Below are 23585 nucleotides of genomic sequence, written 5' to 3'. Positions count from 1 at the left end.
CAAGCTGCCATGTTTAATTCAGTCTGCCTTTGCTCTTAAAACAGCTTTAGCTCACACATTTGTACTCTTCCACTATGGTCCATCTGTCGATTTGTTCATCTCTACAGATGCCAGCGACATCATGGTCGGGCCAGTATTACAACAGAGCAAAGGTGACACAGTTTCACCACTTCATTTCTTCTCCAAAAACTGTCTAGCGCAGAATAAATATTCTGCTTTTGATAGAGAGCTTCTGGCAGTGTACAAAGCTGTCAAACATTTCTGCACTGACACTGAGGGCCATCCTTTCTTCATTATTACTGATCACAAACTGCTGGCGGATGCCTTCTGCAATGCAACCCACCAGAGGATCCTCCCCCCCCCCCTCCCTCCCCCCCCTCCCCGACGTTTCTGCCACTTTGACCTGGTCTCTCAATTTACTACAGACGTACGCTACATCAAAGGCATGGAGAACATTTCTGCTGATGGCCACTCATGGATCAATGCCGTTTCAAGTATCGTTGATTCATCTGACCTCGCCGCTCTACAAGCTTTGGACGAGGACACTCAGGTTCTGCTCACGGACCCAAAGTCTTCAGTCGTGTTTACCAAGGCAAAGTTCCCTGGCATTTTGGACTAAGTGTGGTGCAACTCTTCTACGGGCATTCTGCAGCCTTTGCTCCCGTCCACGCTGAGCCGACAGGTTTTCGATGCCTTGCATGATCTCGCCCACCCCGGTGTCGGAGCCACCACTCGACTCGTCACTGATCGTCTTGTGTGGACAGATGTGAAATGGGACTGTCAAACATGGGTACGCAGCTGCATTTCCTGTCAATGAAACGAAATAGGACATCGCACCTCTCCACCGCTCGGCATGTTTGACATCCCTAAGGGACATTTCTGTCATGTAAATATCTACCTTATTGGTCCCCTACCTCCGTCGGAGGGCCACAAGTATATACTGTCCACAATAGACCGAATGTCTCGTTGGGTGGAAGCCGTACCCTTACCTAACATCACAGCAGAAACTGTGGCCAAAGGATTCATTTCTTCTTGGATCACTAGGTTCGGCTGTCCATCCACCATCACAACCGACCAGGGTCAACAGTTCAAATCTGCACTTTTTACAGTTCTCTGTAATCTTTGTGGTATTAGAAATATCCATATGACAGCCTACCACCTGAAAAGCAACGGGTTGGTGGAACAATGGCACCGCACCCTTAAAACTGCACTCAGGTGCCAGGACTGTTTCTGGTCCTAGGCACTTTCTTGGGTGTTGCTGGGCCTATGTTCTACATTTAAACCAGATTTACATGGGACGATTTCCGAATTTGTTTTTGGCGAGAACCCAGTTTTCCTTGGGGAACTAATTCTTCCCCAAGATCCAAGGGATTCCCCCTCCTTCCCAGACTTTATCGGAAGGATGTATGCATACTTTAGAAACACCCGGCTACACCCACCTTTCAGCCATTCGCCACCTGACACTTACATGCAGACTACACTCAGCACATCATGCTCAGGGATGACTCTGTCAGACAGCCCTTACAACCCCCGTACCTCGCCCCCTTTGAAGTACTCGGGAGGGGTGAGACGACGTTCGACATTATGATAAAAGATTGCCCATAAACTGTTTCTCTACACGGGCTCAAGCTTGTCTTCATAGACTCCAACACCCCTCTGCTGTCCCAGTCGGACTGCCCGAGCACATGTTCTTTTGATGAATCTGCTAATGAGTACGTTCAACCTACGGTTGGGTTTTCTCCATCCAACGAGTCACCACCGCAGTTTGCAGGTTCCTCAGGCATGTCATCATCATCCCCATTCACAGGTTTTGAAGACATTTCAGGTACTAGAGACGTGGATGCCCCGTCCTTAATTTTGTGTTGCAACGTGCCACCTGACCATGTCGACAACATTTCAATTATGATGTTAGATAATCGTGTGCTTGTACTGCTCACTGACAGCACAGACCCGATCCTCACTGAGGAACTCAATGTCCAGATAGTGCACAGTTTGTCCCTCCCACAAGAGTGCAACCCATCATGTGTTCGAGCTTTCATTTCTTCAGATGGCTCAGTATGCATTTAGGAAAGGCATGCTCACACACCACCATCTTTCCCATACCGCCACTCCCGAGTTGGCCAACGCATCATCCCCCACCCGCTGGTTTTCGGATTACAAGTTGAACCGGCGGCCGCCCACTGCACCTTCGCACGCCGACCCAACGGAGATGGAGCTTCTGGTTGTGCACCTGCCACCTCGTACCACTCACGCCAATGCTGATACCCACATGATCCCCCCTCAGTGCTCATAGGCCGTACTCCGCACTGCGGGAGGGGGTGGGGGCTATGTGTCGTCGAGAGGTCACATTGACCACACAAATTACAATCTTTGGAACATTGTCTTCTCTGACGAGCTGCCATGTTTAATTCAGTCTGCCTTCGTACTTCATGCAGTGTTCATGTGTATCAGTCTTTGTGGTAAAATATATGTGTATATAAAAAACTTGGGAACTGTTTATTACATATACTATGATCTGTACCCAGAATCCCATAACAGCATCGAAACATGTTATTTGGCAAATGATAGTAGACAGAGGGGCACATAATTTTGTTGCATTCATAATACACTTAAACCTTGTATCAACTGACATACTGAAGCAAATATGTATTTAATGGAATAATACACTTTTGTTAAAAGTGTACAAAAACTGAAGACAATGCTATATCCCTTATCTATACATATTTATGTAGTAGTTGATGAGTGAGGTGTAGACCTGAGATGATTTAATAGATGTTTTTCAGGGTGGTGCATTAGTCATATATGAAGAGAAGCTTCAGCTGCTTGAGACGGCACAAATACCTAAAGAGCATTTAGAAGACTTTAAATCTAACCCAATTTTTAAATACTTCAACACAAATAATTTATGGATAAAGTTAAATGGTAAGTTTCACATTAATTAGTTTCATATTAATTGTTGTTTTATTAGAGTGATACTTCCAAAACAACAGTTATTGATTACCATCCACTGTGTAAATGCAGTTTCACATAGTTTCTCTGCTTCAAGTGATGAATGACTTCTTAACACAGTGACAGAGAATTACTTGTGGCAGCATGAAATCCTACTTTGCACATTTAATTGTATGCTAAGGATTTCACAAGGTTTGAGTGTGTTGTCATGGGCAGGTATTTCAACAATGCTGCTGTTGTTCACATCTCAACTGCCTTTCTAAACTGAAACAGTTTAAAAAAATTAACAGCTGGTACTATTCCTGTCATGGGATGTTATGATGAAATGTGGCAGTCTTTGTGGGCTTCATCCTTTCTTGTAGATGGGAAGCAAAATATTTCAAATCCTTATGAAAATACACTGTTTCCTCAGCTGTACATCTACGCAGATTTCACACAGTTATCTTGTATCAGTTCATGACATTATCCATTCACTTAATAATTTAAACACAATAAAATATTGTGGAGTATTTATTGTTTTTTACTTATTTAGTTTATTTGTTCATGAGATATTGTGGTACATAGAATGTAGAATAAGATGTTGGACATAATATAAAACAGTACTGTTTCTATCATTATAAAACATTACTAATTACTTATGGTTACTGTGGTGTCACTGCCAGACACCACACTTGCTAGGTGGTAGCTTTAAATCAGCCGCGGTCCATTAGTACATGTCGGACCCGCGTGTCGCCATGTGATGTGTCGACAGAAGTGCCGACACAGTGTTATTTTGAGGGGGCCGATAGGCACGCTATAAGCTCCCGCAGAATATCTTGAAGTCTGAAACAGGACGCTCAATGAATGCAATAAAGAAAAGTACGTTGCTTTGGGAATACTTAACTTTAATCCATCCTTGTTGTATACATCGTTCTTGTTGAGACATGCTTTAGACAATAATTATCACTCTATGTAAGGCTAATGGCGCCTTGCTAGGTCATAGACTTTGACTTAGCTGAAGGCTATTCTAACTATCTGCTCGGCTAATGAGCGATGCTTCGTCCGTGTAGTCGCTAGCAAAGTCATCCGTACAACTGGGGCGAGTGCTCGTCCGTATCTCGAGACCTGCGATCACACAGTGGCGACACGCGGGTCCGAATGTACTAATGGACCGCGGCCGATTTAAAGCTACCACCTAGCAAGTGTGGTGTCTGGCGGTGACACCACGGTTACAGTACAGATTATTGACACATTATTAATATTGGTTAAGTGGTTACAATGCTACTATGGTTTCAATGGATGATGATGATGATGATGATCATCATCATCATCTCAGCCTTTTTCTACAGCACGTAGGGTCGGCATTGCTCTGCTGGATCCTTCTCTTCCATAAATGCCTATCCAATGCTTCTTCTCTGAGCCTTCCTTTCTCCCGTAGGTCCCATGCTACCTTGTCTTTTCATCTCAGTTTTGGTCTTTCTCTTCTCCTTGATCCTTCTATTTCTAGGTCTTCAACTCTTCTCCCCACATAGTACTCCCCTCTTCTCTGTACATACCATACCATCTTGGCCTGCTTCCTTGGATCTTCTTCCCCATGGGCAATATTTTCACTGTTCCCCTGATGTACTCATTCCTTAGTCTATCCTTTCGTGTCACCCCACTCATCCGCCTTAACATTCTCATTTCTGCCACTTCCATCTTTTTTCTCTTGAGCTTTTGTAATTGGCCAAGTTTCTGCACTATACAGCATCACAGGCCTCACCGCAGACTTGTAAAGCTTTCCTCTCATTCTGCAGATAACCTTATCACACAGTACTCCACTCAGTTTCCTCCAGTTCATCCCTCTACTATTTATCCTGTGCTGTATTTTGGCCCCCAGTCCTCCATCACTTTGCCTGTATTTAAATTTCCTGACCAGTGTCAATTGTTCTCCTTGCAGGTTAATATATATATCTTTGGCATCCTTTGTACACATACACTCTGTTTTCACTCTGGTAATTCTCATTCCCCTTTCCTCTAGAGCTTTTCTATACTGTTCAAGCTTGTATTGAAGAGCCTCGTGGCTGGGTTCACAGATTACAACATCATCAGCAAACATCATGCTCCAATGTGCCTCGTTTTTTTTTCACATCTTTGACTAGTACATCCATGACAAGGTCAAAGAGATATGGCCTGAGAGCAGATCCCTGATGTAGTCCTACTCTCACTGGAAATGCCTTTGTTGCACCTGCACTGCTCCTGACTTGTGCCATTACACCTTCATACATGCCTTCTGCCATCCTGATATATTTTTCTGGCAGACATTTACTTCTCATACATCTCCACATCTCTTGCCTCAGCACTCTGTCATAGGCCTTCTCAAGATCAATAAAGGCCATATGCAGTTCAGCTTGTACTCCTCGGTGCCTCTCCATCACTGCCTTAGTGCAAATATTGAGTCAGTTGTTTCTTTTCCTGGCATAAATCCGAACTGGTTTCACATACTTCAGTTTCTAAATGCAACCTCTTCTCAATTATCTTTTCCCAGGTCTTCATTGTGTGAGACATCAGTTTTATCACTCCATAATTGCCACAGTTTTGGATATCCCCTTTCCCCTTATATATGGGAACCAGTATACTGTTTCTCCACACGTGCGGAATTCTTTCTCCTTTCCAGATATTCTGCATTAGATCCTAGAGAATATCAGTCCCCTGTTCTCCCAGACTTTCCCATGCTCCTATTGGGATTTGGTCTGTCTTTAGGGCCTTCCCATTTTTCATTTTCTTTGTTGCATGTTCGACTTCTTCCCTACTTATACTTTGGGTCATTCCTTCATTTATGTCTCCATCCTCATACTTCTCTTGTAAGTTTTCCTTATTGAATAGCTTTTCAAAGTACTCTCACCACCTATTCAGGATTTTCTCAAGGTCATGTAACACTGCACCTGATTATCCTTTATCTGCCTCATTGATGTTATACCCTTGGTTACCTTATCTCGTGCTTTAGCAATCTGCAGGAGTTGCCTGCCATCCTGTCTTCTTTCCAGCTCTTCATACGTCTCTTCCATTGCCTCAGCCTTTGCTTTTGCCACTGCTCTTTTTGCCATCTTGTTTTTTGCAGTCTTGTAGGCTTCCCTATCCTCCTGTCAAGTCCCATTTTTTTCATCTTTCTTCACTTTTATCGCTTTCTGAACCTCCTCAATCTACCATCATGCCTCTTTATCTTGTGGTGGTCCCTTTCCTGTTGTTAAACCCAGCACATCTTTTCCAGCTTTTGTAATTACATTGTTATTATAACGCCACCACTCCTATATATCCTCTGGTAATTTTTCTTCTCTTAATACTGTTTCCTTGAATTTTTCTTGCAACACCTCTTCTTTCAGTTTCCATCACTTATCATAATCAGCCACTATGAGTTTGTGTTGTGCAGCCACTCTTTCAGTGTATATAACCTTGGTATTCTTTATTTCCTGTACTTGTTTTCTTCTGGACAACAAGTAGTCTAAATGACTTTTATGGTCTCTGCTCCTGTACGTTATAAGTTGTTCTCTTCGATGATTCTTGTGCCCTGCTGCATTTCTTTCTCCATAACTCCATCCACCATGAATTCTATCTTCCACACTCCTTTTCTCACCAACATGTCCATTTAAATCTCTCCCAGTTATCACCCTTTCATTGTCTGGTATTTCCATTGTTACTCCATCTAGGATTTTCCAAAATTTGTCCTTCTCTTCCTCTGAACACCCTGTCTGGGGGGCATACCACACTTAGCACCGTGATGACGTCTCCTCCGATAGTAAGTTTTATGCTCATGATTTTGTCCACTCCACAGACTTCCTCTTTTAGATATTTATCCACAGTAATCCCTACTCTTTTTCTGGACTCTTTGTCTGCACTGCTATAGAACAACTTGTATTCTTCTGTCAATAGTTCGGCTTTGTCACCCTTCCACCTGCTCTCTTGTAAGCTCAGGATATTGTCTAAAATCTCTCGACTCTTTCCCTTCAGTGTCCCAATGTTTAAAGTTATGACTGTGATTTTGCACTTCATTCCTTCTTTTGCACCCTCTTCTTTTGTTGGATCCTATGGAATGTTTACTTTGAGAGGTATCCATCATTGTTTTGGTTTTGGCAGGGTATTTTCTATCTAGATGCCCTTCCTGATGCCAACCATCCTACTTTATCCAGGCTTGGGACTGGCAACAACAGTTGATGAGCTGTTCAATCCACTCATTAATGGCTTCAATGGATGATACTGGTGCATTTTTATTAGCACTGGTACATCATTATTTATTGAAAGAACTCTTCCAGGCTATAGAAGCAGTGGTAAATTAGATATGCCTTCACTGCAGCTGTATACTGGCTGTATGTTACTTGGTAATCGTCTAAATATCTTATCAATCGAAGACATAAAGTCTGAAAATGAGTCCATGATCATATTTTTGACACTTTATTTTACAGGTCCGCCTTGATCACATAAATGTTTACATTCCACTATGGCTGGTTTCAGCTACTGCCATCTTCAGATCTGTTAGAAAAATGAAAACAGTGTGTAACCAATTAAGCTAATTTGCTGACGCTAAATTTATAAAAGTCCTGGTGCTACATAAGAAAGATAAAATGTTTACATGGTTAACAGCCATGTATACCAGCCATACATATCATAAAATATTTGATGCAGTGTCAATATCAAACTAAACATGTAGGTACATAGTAAGTGCTAGTGATATGATCAGAATGCGTCTGGTATTTATGCAAGGAAACTGAGGCCTGCAGAGGGCACTAGGCTACACAATTAACCAGTATCGCAATTGTAATGGTTAAAATGTGGTATGCGTGGTCATTAATTAATTAAAATTGCTTCACATGGCAAAATGAGCACCTGATAATAAAACATGTACTGATATACCCCACATGGAATTCTATCCATAGTTAAAATCCTCATAAAAAGTGCAAATATTAATAATGTGAAGCTTCTAGCCTGACAAGGTTAAACATACAGTTGTATAAAAGTCAGTATAAAAAGTACGAGATTAAAAACACCTATAAAATAAAATCTTCCAGCCTGACAGAACAATTACCATAAATGTAATTGTAAGGTAATTAACAAAGCAGTGACTATTAGTTAAAAATTGAAAAATCAATAGTCGATAATACTGCTTCTTTCCAGGATGCAGAAATCCACTTTGTGAGAGCTTAGTTTTTGTTTGGCGCATACGGAGATACATTTTCAGCCTTGTATTGTAAGTGTGTACATCTTCATCTTCGAGGAAGAATGAAGGATTTTCATTCACTTACTGCTTTTTGAATACTACAGTTTCATCTAGCAGGTGGTTATAGTAATGGGAATGAGATGCATGTAGAGGTATACAGAACAAACTGTCCCACAATTATCTGCACATAAGTATATATATTTACATTAATCGGACACACATACATGACATGACATACATATACAGACTGAATGAATTAACATGGGGGCTTGGCAGACCGATCTAAGGTCAAAGATTAAGTTGTTCATGGTTGATATGACCTATCGACACCATACAGCCCCCCCCCCCCCTCCCCGCCCCCACACCCCCTACGGAGTACAACAGGTGAGTCTTGCGGGGAGACAGTGTGGGCATTGATGCTGTTGGTGGTCGTATGAGATGGTAGACACACGACTGGGACCAACACCTCAACTGGGGCGGGGTGCAGAGGTGGAGCAGTGGAAGACAGGTCCACCTCGAAGTCGTTGAGCCAGTGAGGATGGATGATGCGGCGGCCAGCTCGTGAGCAGGTGGGCTGAACAGCGGATGGCGGGGTGTAGGTTTGGTGAGCCCAGATGCTAACTGAGCCGTCCAGTGCGATGAAGGTGCAGATTGTCATCAGGTCGCACTCATGAGGGAGAGTGAGACAGTGTTTGTGAGTAGAATGAGAACTCGGTTGCAAAGAATGATGACTGAAATATTGTCCATGCTGTGTGGGGGTACATTACAGAGCAGGGTGACTATAGGAGAGGGTGTCTCTGTAGTCAGTGAGCAGCAGTGAAACCCACACACGGGGTGGAGGTTGACATATCTGAGAAACCCACAAATGCTGACTGGGAGGCGTCGGGTGAAAAACTCTGTGTGGTGGCCCGAGGAGAATCATTGTCAAACTCCATGGCGGGAGGGAGACTGGCAGAAGAGTCTTTAGGAGAATCTGACTTAGCCAGCAGAGGGGTGTCAGGGTCCACAAATGCTGGTTTGATTTGGAGTAACCAAACAATTTGCAGACAGTCTTTGACGAAGATGTCGAAAGTTGTATCGCCTCGCCGGAGGACTTTAAAGTGACTGAGATAAGGTGATTGCAGAGGTTGTTAGACCGAATCATCTCTCATCATCATGTGGGAGCAAGTGTTGAGAGCAATTGGTGCATAAGTGTCCGGCAGGTAGTGGCTAATAGGTGGGTGCAGGCATGCATGTTTGAAGTGAGTGTGCATGCGACTTATGAAATCCAGGGAGGGCGGGAAATCGTCAGGTAGCTAGGGCTGAATGAGCTCCCCTGGTAGCATGGGGTTTTCCCAGAAGACGAATTCTGTGATAGTTCCCTGTAAGTTGGGCTTGAAAGTTGAGCGGAGGCCGAGGAGCACCCATGGAAGTGCTGTGGACCAGAGGCAGTCGTGGCACGTGAAGGCTGTTTTCAGTGTGGTGCCACCGTTCTCCTAACCCATTGCTTTGTGGGTGGTATGCTGTGGTATGAGTTTCCTTTATTCCACAGATGTTGCATAAAATGGTGAACAGGGGAGATTCGAGCTGCCGACCCTGGTCAGTGGTGATCGTGGTCGGACAACAGAACCTAGCAATCCATGAGGAGATGAAACCCTTGGCCACGGTCTTGGCTATGATGTTAGGTAAAGGAACTGCCTCTACCCATTGGGACAAATGGTCAATTGTGGATAGAATGTATCTGTGGCCTTCCGAGGGTGGAAGAGGACCGATAAGGTCGAAATGTACGTGATGAAATCTTCCTGGGGGTATGTTGAACTTGCCCAGTGGTGGGGTGGGGTGGTAGCCAATTTTGTTGCATGGACAGGGGAAGCAGCTGGGTGGCCAGGTCTGACAGTCCATTTTTATATTTTTTCAAATGAAACGCTTGGAGACATGTGGTGGTGCGGACGCCAGGGTGAGTGAGGTTATGCAGCGCGTCAAAGGCCTGTCGTAAGATGGAGTCAATGAAACGCTGCCACGTTTGCGCCGCGTTTTTCAGGCTGAATGGCATGAAGTTGTATTGGAACAAACTGAGTGGCGTGATAAAAGCTGTTTTAGGGATGTCACCCAGCGCCACGGGAATCTGGTGGTAGGCATGTTTACAGTCAATAACACTGAAGATTGTAGCGCCCAATAACATATGAGTGAAATCATTTATGTTAAGCACGGGGTAATTGTCCATGACAGTACAAGCATTTAAACGTCTGTAATCACCGCACATTCGGAAAGAACCATCATGTTTGAGGACGAGGTGAATCTGTGAGGACCAGTTTCTGTCTGACAGTTGCAGGATACCTGCCTCCAAAAGTCCATTAATTTGCTGCCGGGCCATGGGAACTTAATAGGGTTCAGGCGTCTAACCTTGTGCCTAATAGGTAGGATGGCAGTGGTAACCATCTTGTGTGTCATTCTGTCAGTGATGGAAGCAACCGAGAACTGCACACCAGAGTGATCATTGTCCTGACGCAAAGTTTTTGGACAAGTAAGGCGCAATGAGGCATAGCTGTTAGTGTGAGTGGGAAAGGGAAGCCTGAAAGTCACATGCCTAGTGTGTGAGTGTGGCATGTGCTTGTTTGGAGAGGGCAGCTGCGTGCACAGTGGGTCGGGACACGCGGTGACTATCTGCTGTCAACCCTGCACTTGATAACCAGCATGGGCGTGAGGGGCACTGGTGTCGCGCATGGAACAGCGATGGCCGCCGATGCACGTGGCTGGTGCGCGAGAGAGGGGGAATGTTTATCAACACGTGGGATGGTTACCTGCGTGGTGCGCATGGTCGTATCATGTGCATGACTGTCATTAGAAGCACTGTTTGAAACACATGGCACTGAATGTGGCGAGCGCATCAGGGGTGCAGAATCTGCCAGATGCAAATTGTCACATGCAATTAATGTTTTTGGACTAACCTGATGAGTGTCCGAGCTGGTGTCTGCTGGAGAAGCTTGATTAAGTGGCGGAACTGTGGACTGCAGTTTCGGCAGCGAAGTACGAGCTGCGATGAGCTCATTATAAGTATGTGCTATGCGTTGTTTCAGCTCGTCATTTTCCCAGCGGAGTTGTTCCGCCGAGTTGTATTCTGACAGTACATTAGTGATACAGGTCACAATGTTGCCTGCAAGGGCGGAGCACATGCGTACTAACTGACATGTCACGAGAGAAACAGAACTTGAAACATAAGTGCGAGAGCACAGTATATGAGTGTCAATAGGATGGTTCGGAGAGAGTTTGTTTTTCATATAATCCATACTGGGAATTAGTTCATCGATGTGAGCAATGTAGAAAATCCACAGAAAACACAGATAATGAGATAGGCGCACCATAACTTTGGCAGAGCCTGAGGTTCGTAATGTTGATGCATTGACAGCTCGTAGAAGTGACTTTGTCAGTGAAAAATATGGAGGGAGCCATCGCTGTAGGCATAATAGATGCATCAGCACCTGTGTCGACTAGGAAAACTAGCCATGACGAAATGTGTCACGTACAAACGAGCACTTGGCTGGGCGGACTAATAGTTGGAGTGCAATGTATGAGGACGTCTGTGAGGTTCCCCACAGGACTCGGCGTCTTTTAGGTCCTGTGGTCAGTATTTGGTTGCTGGCAAGGTAACTGGCACTTCTTAGGACTAGCGCCGAAAACCTTATGGTACCAGTATTATGGATGAACTGGATGTGGTGGTGGCAGTGACTGTGGCAGCAGAGGAGGCTTGTCCTCGTTAATTTGTTCTGGCATGCATACTGGCACATATGGTGCGTGGATGATGCTGGAGTGCTCGGACAGTGGAGAGAGTGAGTGGATGCTGCCAGGCGATGTAGAAGGCATGGAGGCAGAGCGAGCCCTGCCTCTGCCAGCTGACGGCAGGTAAGTGAGAGCAGTTGTGCCAACTAGCGATGAGTGGTGAGCTGGCTGACGTCATAGCAATGAATACGGTTGGTCTGCAATGCGGAGACGAGAACCATTTGACTTGAAGGAGTGCAGTAGCAGGTGGATCTGTAGGTCAGTAGGCAGCTTGGCAGCCCACACCACCCACAGTGTGACGTCCAGCATGGTATGCTCATTCACAAGTAACCGAAGGTGGCATTAGAGTTGTGATGGGATTCGGTCCCCAGGTGTTCCTCATACAAGTTCTTGATTATTAATTCTTGTGGTGAGCAGGCAAGACGTTCTATGATCATCTTCTTTGCGAACTCATATTTCGGTGGAGACGGTGGTGAGAGAAGTATATCACAAACTAAGTCCGAATGGTCATGGAGGTGCATGAGAAGGCACAGGATTTTAGAGTTGTTGCCGGACATGTGATGCAACTCAAAAAGATGCTCGACAAGCACAAACCATGACACTGGGTTGTCCTCGTATAAAGGTGGCAGCTTTGGCAGACGACCTGGGGGTGGGGATGAAGGCGGCTTTGGTGTCTATTGGAAAACGAGCTGGTCCGTGGTGGGAGAGGCTATACAGCAGACCAGCGCAGTAGTCATGGGTGTGTTTCTAGTGAAAACGTCTGTAGCAACGGCAAGTAGCATTGTCCTTGTGTCGGGAAAACATGATGCGGCTGACACGGTTGGTACCATGGGAACGAGCGGTTGCATGGTAGGCATTGGGGTCCCATAAACTGGGCCATAGGCTACAGGAGCTGATTTGAATTGACCGAAGTCTAAGTTCTTCGTGCGTGTTGAAAACATGCCCCGTGAGGTTGGACTATAACTGACCGGTGGAACTTGGTGTGGTAAGTCACGTCGGTGTGGTAAGACACCATTGGAAGGTGAAACACCGAATGATGCACTCGAACCAACGTGGTCGAAAACTTGAACAACCGGTCTGGGGGGTGAGCATGGAGGATTGTATGCAGTAAAATGTTCTTGATTAGTTTGCCAATGAGGCAAAGCTGGAACAGGTCGCGATTGACAGTGGCGGGATGCGTTTAGCGATAATGGCGGCACTGCACATGGCACAACAGTGACAGTTGTTGCGGCCGTTGAGAGTCAAAGTACGTGTTCGAATGTAGATCGCTTTGGGCATTACATTACTGTTCGGTAGGTACACAGTTCTGAATATTATTCACGTCACATGTTGGTGAGCACAGTCTGGTGACATGAAACCTGAGTCCATTGTTTGTGTTAGTGGTGTAGCACTCGACTGTTGTAGAGGGACAAAGTTTGAGGTTAATGTGGCAGGAGATCCCGAATCATTGTGAATTAGTGTAGAACTGGTCATTGTTGGGTTTCCAAATTTTCGACCAAAGCGCTGGGTGAGATGGCCATGGTGGCATGCACCTAACCTGTTGATGCTACAACACCCAGTGCGGAAGTCTTGGAAGATGTGTGAACTTTGGGGTCACCAGTATTGGAACGAGATATGTGTAGAGGTATACAGAACAAACTGTCCCACATTTATGTGCACATAAGTATATATATTTACATTAGTGAGACACATATACATGACACAAGATACATATGCAGACTGATATATATATATATATATATATATAATAGAGGGAAACATATATAATAGAGGAAAACAAAGATGATGTGACTTACCAAACGAAAGTGCTGGCAGGTCGACAGACACACAAACAAACACAAACATACACACAAAATTCAAGCTTTCGCAACAAACTGTTGCCTCATCAGGAAAGAGGGAAGGAGAGGGAAAGACGAAAGGATGTGGGTTTTAAGGGAGAGGGTAAGGAGTCATTCCAATCCCGGGAGTGGAAAGACTTACCTTAGGGGGAAAAAAGGACGGGTATACACTCGCACACACACACATATCCATCCACACATATACAGACACAAGCAGACATATTTAAAGGTCTATATATATATATATACACTCCTGGAAATGGAAAAAAGAACACATTGACACCGGTGTGTCAGACCCACCATACTTGCTCCGGACACTGCAAGAGGGCTGTACAAGCAATGATCACACGCACGGCACAGCGGACACACCAGGAACCGCGGTGTTGGCCATCGAATGGCGCTAGCTGCGCAGCATTTGTGCACCGCTGCCGTCAGTGTCAGCCAGTTTGCCGTGGCATATGGAGCTCCATCGCAGTCTTTAACACTGGTAGCATGCCGCGACAGCGTGGACGTGAACCGTATGTGCAGTTAATGGACTTTGAGCGAGGGCGTATAGTGGGCATGCGGGAGGCCGGGTGGACGTACCGCCGAATTGCTCAACACGTGGGGCATGAGGTCTCCACAGTACATCGATGTTGTCGCCAGTGGTCGGCGGAAGGTGCACGTGCCCGTCGACCTGGGACCGGACCGCAGCGACACACGGATGCACGGCAAGACCGTAGGATCCTACGCAATGCTGTAGGGGACCGCACCGCCACTTCCCAGCAAATTAGGGACACTGTTGCTCCTGGGGTATCGGCGAGGACCATTCGCAACCGTCTCCATGAAGCTGGGCTACGGTCCCGCACACCGTTAGGCGGTCTTCCGCTCACGCCCCAACATCGTGCAGCCCGCCTCCAGTGGTGTCGCGACAGGCGTGAATGGAGGGACGAATGGAGACGTGTCGTCTTCAGCGATGAGAGTCACTTCTGCCTTGGTGCCAATGATGGTCGTATGCGTGCAGGTGAGCGCCACAATCAGGACTGCATACGACCGAGGCACACAGGGCCAACACCCGGCATCATGGTGTGGGGAGCGATCTCCTACACTGGCCGTACACCACTGGTGATCGTCGAGGGGACACTGAATAGTGCACGGTACATCCAAACCGTCATCGAACCCATCGTTCTACCATTCCTAGACCGGCAAGGGAACTTGCTGTTCCAACAGGACAATGCACGTCCGCATGTATCCCGTGCCACCCAACGTGCTCTAGAAGGTGTAAGTCAACTACCCTGGCCAGCAAGATCTCCGGATCTGTCCCCCATTGAGCATGTTTGGGACTGGATGAAGCGTCGTCTCACGCGGTCTGCACGTCCAGCACGAACGCTGGTCCAACTGAGGCGCCAGGTGGAAATGGCATGGCAAGCCGTTCCACAGGACTACATCCAGCATCTCTACGATCGTCTCCATGGGAGAATAGCAGCCTGCATTGCTGCGAAAGGTGGATATACACTGTACTAGTGCCGACATTGTGCATGCTCTGTTGCCTGTGTCTATGTGCCTGTGGTTCTGTCAGTGTGATCATGTGATGTATCTGACCCCAGGAATGAGTCAATAAAGTTTCCCCTTCCTGGGACAATGAATTCATGGTGTTCTTATTTCAATTTCCAGGAGTGTATATATATATATATATATATATATATATATATATATATATATATACATATTGTTGTGGTTGGCAGGAGAGCCAACACTGTGTTACTAGAGGAGGCCGAAATGCACGCGTTTTAGCTCACGCAGGCTGGCGTAGTGAGGTCTGGAACAGGAAATTAGAATTTAGAAAAACGGATGTAGCTGGTGGAATACTTAACTTCAATCCATTAATGATGAACGTCGCTCTTGATGGTACATGATTCACAATATCAATACTAACTGAATATGGTGCCTTGCTGGGTCATAGCAAATGACGTAGCTGAAGGCTATCCTAAACTATCCTTTCGGCAAATGAGAGCGTATTTTGTCAGTGAACCATTGCTAGCAAAGTCGGTTGTACAACTGGGGCGAGTGCTGGGAAGTTTCTCTAGACCTGCCGTGTGGCAGCGTTCGGTCTGCAGTCACTGATAGTGGCGACACGCGGGTCCGACGTATACTACCGGACCGCGGCCGATTTAAAGGCTACCACCTAGCAAGTGTGGTGTCTGGCGGTGACACCACACATATACATGACACAAGATACTTATGCAGACTGAATGAATTAACACGGCGGCTAGGCAGAGCGATTTAAGGTAAAAGTTTAAGTTGTTCATGGTCGATATGTCCTATCAATGCCACATAATTAAAGTGTAGCTACACTCAGATGTCCTGTGTGTGCTGTAATTATTGTATGGCAGTGAAACTTGGTAGGTTTTCTAAGGCATTAAAGTGGGCTCAATTTAAGCTGAAAAAATTAGTTCAAATATTGGTCAACAGGTGCAAATCCGACACTACACAACATCTCCTGTGATCATATTGAACAAATGGAGTAAGGGATTGTTTATAATAAAATTAACATTATGCCTTTATACTTGTTTGACCTTGTCTGCCCACATCCTGTTCCTAATCCTTTGCATATGGAAACATTTCAATAAGTCTTCCTTGCATTCAAAGAACAGGTTTTGCACCTGATGGCCAAAATTGGAACTGATTTTTTTCCCAGCCTAATTCAGTTCTGCATAAATGAGTTAGAATAACTAGCAAATTTTGCTGCAATATTATAATTGTAGTCCACACAGAACCTCTGGGAGTAGCTGCACTTTTGTTATAACTATCCAATACGTGCAGCTATGAAAATGGGAGGATTTGCAAGTTTTTGAAGAATGCCTTGCAAGTTTTCTGTGTGTGGTGTCTTCTTGTTGGTTCTGAATAGCTTAATGCAGTTGGAGGAAGCTCCCCACAAAATGATCCGTACTTCAGAAGTGACTGAACATTAGCATAGTGCACACTTTTGAGACAAAATTTGATGCAGCGCCTTCCAATGATCCTTGTCCCATAGCAAGATGTGCTCAATTTTTTTATGAGGTTGTCAACATGAGTTCCCTATTGCACATTATCCTGGGTCTAGAGCCCAAGAAAGTTTGTCTCAGCAGACCTATTTAAATTTTGTTTGAGAAATGGATGTTTATAATTTTTGGGGCCTTTTCCTTGACATTATGGAAGCTGAGTGGTGTAGGTTTTCCTTCAGTTTAAGATTATTCTATTGTGTGTGATCCATTGTCTTTGTAATTTTTTCTTTTAACACATTTTCTAGTTTGCATTAATGAGAAAGCTCGTGTCATCAGCTGCCTGATAACCTTTTTCACAATATAATTTTTTTGTTGGTCATTTAGATATATGAGGAACGGCACTGGTCCAAATACTGATCCTTGAGGAACACCACATTTCATCTCTTTGTACTCTGGGGAATGGTTTGTAATTTTGTTGCATTCAGTGTGTTGTATTCCCACCATTTGTTTGTATCTGTGATGGTATAACTTGACCCAGTCATTAGGTGTGCCTCTGATGCCAATTGATTTAATTTCCATAGTGATGCCTGATGATCTACACTGTCAAACACCTTCAACAAGTCAAGGCATACACCAGTACTATATTTGCTACTCTCCACTTTCTGACAATTCCGCTCAGGAATTTATAGAGAGCAGTGTTTGTTGAGTGGTTCCCCCTAAACTTCTGCTGTGGACAGAATTTGGTATTTTTGCACAAGGCTTATTATTCTTTTTTGGAAGACCTCTAAATTTTCAAGAAGCCCAACAATAGTGTAACTGACCTGTAATTTCCAAAATCTTCTGTGATTCCATTTTTGTATATTGGTTTCAATTTTCTAATTTTGCAGTTTTTAGACAAGAAGGAAAAGTCCCTGTTGCCAGTGACCTACAGACAATTCAGTACATCTTTTTATTATTTTATCAAGTATACCATTACTCCTGAAGACTGTTTGGTTTTTAAGGTTTCTATAATAGCCAGAATTTCATCTTAATTTGTTGAGAACAGATACAATGTGATAGCAGAGCTGTTGATCTTAAATAGGCGCCATCAAATTTTGTTACTTGGATTAATCTTATTGATTAGTTTTCAGCTTGTATCTGTAAAATAGTTGTTAAAGGTATTCTTCATCTTGACATAGTCTGATATGGCATTTCTGCAATGACACTACCTGTCTGTTGTTTTACATCTTTCCACATAGATTTTGTCTTGTTTCCAACAGATTTTATATAAAGTTCACCTGCCTTCATTTTTGCTCCCTAAACAACTTTTTCAAGCATTGTCTTATATCTTATATTTTCTGTAGTTAACACGAAATTTGCCACTAACCTGCTGTGTCTTTATAATGTCATATAGGTTTCATTATTTTATTTATTTATTTTTTACTTGAGATCTCAATTTCAGCTGTTATCCAAGACTTATTTTGTTATTGACTTTATGTTTCATCATTGAGAATGCAGTTTCATAGTAGTTAGTAAACATTTCCACAAAACCGTTGTTCTTTCCACATGTAGTGCCATGCTCACATACCACATTACGTATTTCCTTAGGTAATAGTTTTCTGGATTTTGCATGTGTTTTTTTCACTTAGGGTTCATTCTTCTTCGACTAATTCTGTTTACATTTTGAATGTAGGTATTATATGGAAAGCAGTATACTCTCCATTATGGTCACTAAATGCTGTATTTATGGTGCCAGCCTGGAAGCTATTATTTTCTGCATTTCCAAATATTTGGGAAATAGTGGTTTTTGTAATTATAGTGGGAGAGTTTATCGTGACCTGCAAATTACATGTTGAAAGAATGGCCCTGAGATTTTGGTTTCATTAGAGTTTTCCCATAAATTTATACTAAAATTACCACATACAATTAAATTTTACTTGTTGGCTTTAAGCTTACAAAGTGCAGTGTTTAGTTCTGTCGGAATATACACTGAGCAGCCAGAACATTATGACCAACTACCTAATAACCAATATCCACATTTGGCATTCATACCAGTGGTGATGTATCATGTCATGGAAGAAATGAGGTCTTGGTAGGTTGTTGGAGGGAGCTGACATCACATCAGTATACATCACCTAATACCCGTAAATTCTGGGGAGGAACAATGAACTCTGTATGATAGATACTCCTTGGCCATCATAGTGCCTTGCACGAGTTCCACCGGACCCATGGAAGCCCATGTGAATGTTTCCCAGGGCATAATGGAGCTGCCAACAGCCTGTCTCCACCCCACAGTACAGGTATCAAGAAGCTATTCCTATTGAAGACAACAGATTCACACCCTCCCATCAGCACGGTGTAGAAGGTATCGCATTTCATCAGACCAAGCAATGCTCTGACACTGCGTTGTGGAAGAGGAAAATTGTGACGAAAAACATACTCCAGTTCCCTAAGCTCAACTGTATTCAAAGCTTTTTCTCGATTATGAAATAAATCATGATTGCATCGCAACCTGATAAGGAAATCTGTGAAATTGCCTGAATCCCTGTCCGTATGGTAACAATCGTACCAGATAAAAATTATATCACGTCTTCAGTGGGTCAAAGATAATTATACGACAGTCATTTAAAAAGCCCTGCACGCTGCTCATGCACGACCGTTACAGTGGTGTGACCAAGTTGAAATTCGTTTAGTTGTGAGTGAGACTTTAGGCGTGACAGTCGTATATGTGTTTGATAAATCGCATGGATGTGTCATGAGTGATTAGGTTTTAGAATGGAAGCTGAAACTGGGTCAAGTCGGATTATACATAACGACCATTGTTGCTACGTCAAAATCGAACATGGAAAGAATCCAACGGAAGTTTAAACCGTTTTGAGACAGATGTGTAAGAATAGTGTACTGAATCGTATCGCAATACATGGTGGTCTGCTCGTTTCCGTGAAAGTCGAGAAGCACTAAGGAGAATCCAGAAAGTGGAAGGCCATCAACTGCAACAGACTGCACCTCTCGGTTTCTAACATTTTGAGAGAGGATACACAATAAACATGAGAGGAAATCGCGTATGAGGCCAGAATGTCTGTTAATTCATAACTGAAAAGTTAAAGATAAGAAAAGCTGCTGCCAGATGGCCTCTGTGTGATCAGAGTGAAGAGCAGAAAGCAGGTCGCAGGAGGATTGCAGAAGAACTGGATCAGCCTTATCGAAAAGAAGGGGAACAGTTTCTGAAAAGCACTGAGCAGTTGATGAAACTTTGATGCGAGATTTTGAGCCAGAAGCGAAATCTCAGTCGTCACTATGGAAAAGTTCCGACTCTCCACGCCCAAAAAAATTCCGCCGCCAACAGTAAAACGTGAAACTGATGACGATCTTTGGTATGATGTGACTGGAGTCACAGCTACAAGTAGAGTGCCCTAGGAGCGTCTGTAACTGGTATGCACTACAAGCTGTTTCTGCAAAATGTTTCGCGCCTGAAAATTCATCAAAGAAGGGGTGACATGATTGCAGGTGGTGTTCTCATTATGCACGATAATGCAAGGTCACATATTGGCTTACTAGCGCGAGAAACACTCGTCAAATACTTCTCCATCCACCATACAGCTCTTTTATGAGCCCACCAAACTGTGATTTGTTTCCCAAATTGAAGCAAACAGCTCCATGGAAAATGTTTTGGCCGCGCGCGATTAGCCGAGCGGTCTGAGGCGATGCAGTCATGGACTGTGCGGCTGGTCCCGGCGGAGGTTTGAGTCCTCCCTCGGGCATGGGTGTGTGTATTTGACCTTAGGTTAATTTAGGTTAAGTAGTGTTTAAGCTTAGGGACTGATGACCTCAGCAGATAAGTCCCATAAGATTTCACACACAGTTGAACATTTGAAAACGTTTTGATACAACTGATAAGGTTTACAGTGAGTTTAGCCAAGTAATCACACGGCTTATCAATGAAGATGCATTATCCGGAATACAGAAGTTGCCAAAACGTTGCGATGCCATCATAAGCAAGAATGGAAATTACATTGAAAGCCTGTATAGGTTTTTGCAAGATAAATTATTTCCTTCACTTCTGTTTTACGCCAACAGCCTTGCCACAATGGTAACACCGGTTCCCGTCACATCACCGGTGTTAGGTACCGCGGGGCTGGGCTAGCTCTTGGATGGCTGACCATCGCGTCTGCCGGACGCTGTTGGCAAGCGAGGTGCACTCAGTCCTTGTGAGGCAAACTGAGGAGCTACTAGATTGAGAAGTAGCGTCTCTGGTCTCGTATACCGTCATACGACCAGGAGAGCAGTGTACAGATCACATGCCCCTCTATATCCGCATCCAGTGACGCCTGCGTGCTTAGGACGACACGGCGGCCGGTCGTACCGTTGGGCCTTCGTGGCCTGTTTGGGCGGAGTTTAGTTTATTAACGCTATTTTACTTTGTGTAGAATTTTTGAACTGATCCTTGTAATACTGAAAATTTGTTTCATTTGTGATCTATGTTGTTGAGAAATATGAAACCAGAAGTCATATGCAGTGTGACTCCATTGCTATCCAAATGCGGCGCGTTCACCGTTTACCCCTCGTCGCCTTCCTACTGCTCAGATAGTGTGATGGCAGAGGAAATGTGCTGCGAGGCAGGGTGCTATGGCACACGTCCCAGAGCATGGCTCACGAACTGTATTCTTGCCCTGTTATAAGCGATTGAAAATAAGCAAAGTAGACTAATTTTCGTGATGTATTATCACTGATTGCAGATAATGTTCTAATAGTAAATACAGTAGAATTCGGTTTTTGAACACGATTCTGAATATGGACTTTCCATGACAGCTGGACAACCATAAATTTGAATTGTTCAGACTCACTAAACATTTGCCAGTTCTGTGTCTTTCCTCTGAACTTTATAGTTCCGTCTCCAAATTTTTCTTTGTGCTTGCTCAATGTACAGACTGAGTAACGTTAGGGATAGGTTGCAACTCTATCGGACTTCATTCTCAACCTCACCTTTGGCATGGATAACAGTGGCACCCTGTCATGGAAGCAATCGGTCCTTATTAGGTCGCTGGAGAGAGCTGGCACCATATCTGCACACAGAAGTCATCTACTTCCCATAAATCCCCTGGAAGGAAACTATGAGATCTGATGCGACGTTCAATCACATCCTAGACGTGTTCAATTGGGTTCAGATGTGGCGAGTTGGGGGGCCAAAATATCAACTAGAACTTCCCCCTTTGTTCCTCGAACCACTCCTGGCCTTGTGACATGGCACATTATCTTGCTGAGAAACGCTGCTGCCGTCGGGAAACATGACAACCATGAACGGCTGTACGTGGTCTACAACCAGTATACAATACTCCTTCGCGGTCACGGTGCCTTGTACGAGCTTCACTGGACCCATGGATGCCCACATGAATGCTCCCCAGTGAGTAATGGAGCCGCCACCAGTTTGTCTCCGTCCCACAGTATAGGTGTCAGGGAGCTATTCCTCTGGAAGGCGACGGATTCTCGCCTTGCCATCAGTATGGTGAAGAAAGTATCGGGATTCACCAGACCATGCAACGCTCTGCCACTGTGCCAACGTCCAGTACCAATGGTCACGTGCCCATTTGAGTCGTAATTGCCAAATTCGTGGTGTTAACATTGGCACAGTCACAGGTCGTTGGCTGGAGAGGCCCATCGTTAGGAGTATTCAGTGCACTGTGTGTTCAGACGCACTTGTGCTCTGCCAGCGTTAAAGTCTGATGTTAGTTCCATTACAGTTCATTGCCTGTCCTGTTTTACCAGTCTGCCCAGCCTTTGACATCTGACATCTGTAATCAGGGGTGGCTGCCCAACACTACAAGGTCTGGATGTGGTTTCACCTTGGTTGGGCCATGTGTTGAAGACAGTCATCATCGCACTCCTCGAACACTCAGCAAGTTGTGCAGTTTGCGAAATATTCCAGCCGAGCCTCCAGGCCATCACAATTTACCTTCGGTCAGACACAGACAGATCGCATGCCTTCCCCATTCTGCACACATACCACAAGCTCACTGATATTACATGCACTTCGCATTTGTCTGACTACCAGTCATTCCTCGCCAGGTAACGCTGCTATCGCCCGGGTTTATAGCGATAGTAGGTCGGTGGTCGTAATTGTTCTGGCTGATCAGTGTGTTGCCCTCAAGGGCATCTTCCTTGCATAGACCATTCAGCTTTCCCTTCTTTGTTAAGGACTGTTTTCCGTCTGAGCCCTCGATATTCTCACAGCTGATTCTCTTTTCCCCAAAGTTCTCTTTAATTTTCCTGTACGTGATATTTAGCTTTCCTCTAGTCAAATATGCTTCTAAATCCTTACATTTGAGAAGCTCATTTCCAAAAGTTACCAAACCAAAAAATTGGAAAATGAGAGAACAGGTGGCAGCACTACTTAGAATCATTACCTATATAGTAAGAACTGTGACATATGTCAAAACGTATCCTATCCATTTCGTATTTCCCCTTAAGAGTTGCTCTTCATGGCAAGGAGCACCAAATCCAGTATTATTTCGTTTCCAAGAAATACAAAACCATGCCAGCCAATCGTTGCTCTTCTTGGTAATGACATCTCACAAAACATGGTCGACGTTTGTTTACACGACATTGTGCTTTAAGGGTGTGTCTGGTGTTTTTCTATGTTCATTGTGTTTTTAATTAAATTATGGTGTCTGATACATCAGATGAATATTGTGCATCACCAACAGACACTCCAGAACGACAGTTACCAAAATTAACACAATTTTCTGCGAAAGGGTAACAAATGCATTTTATTAACGCAATAATAATGAAACAAATAACATTTAACGGATATATTTGGCGTAATGTGTGTCAACATCTATCTGAATATAACAACAAAGCTACAAAACGATTTCTGATGTTACTGTGGTTGTAAAACTTTTTTGTCTCTGTTGTTAAATTTGATTTCATGGGTTT

General features: G+C 44.3%; 1 protein-coding gene across 1 annotated transcript in view; it reads left to right on the top strand.

Moving 5' to 3' along the window:
- The window catches only part of LOC124775146 (UTP--glucose-1-phosphate uridylyltransferase-like), a 266959-nt gene that overhangs the window by 186527 nt on the left and 56847 nt on the right, over window positions 1-23585 (top strand). Inside the window, exon 9 of the mRNA XM_047249986.1 lies at window positions 2784-2922. Within this exon, the coding sequence (XP_047105942.1) occupies window positions 2784-2922 (139 nt within the window). The remainder of the gene's footprint in view (window positions 1-2783; window positions 2923-23585) is intronic.

This window comes from Schistocerca piceifrons, chromosome 2, assembly GCF_021461385.2.
Source record: "Schistocerca piceifrons isolate TAMUIC-IGC-003096 chromosome 2, iqSchPice1.1, whole genome shotgun sequence".
In the NCBI taxonomy this organism is placed as follows: domain Eukaryota; kingdom Metazoa; phylum Arthropoda; class Insecta; order Orthoptera; family Acrididae; genus Schistocerca; species Schistocerca piceifrons.
Note: the sequence above shows the minus strand (reverse complement) of the source record. Positions and strands in the feature narration are given on the sequence as shown.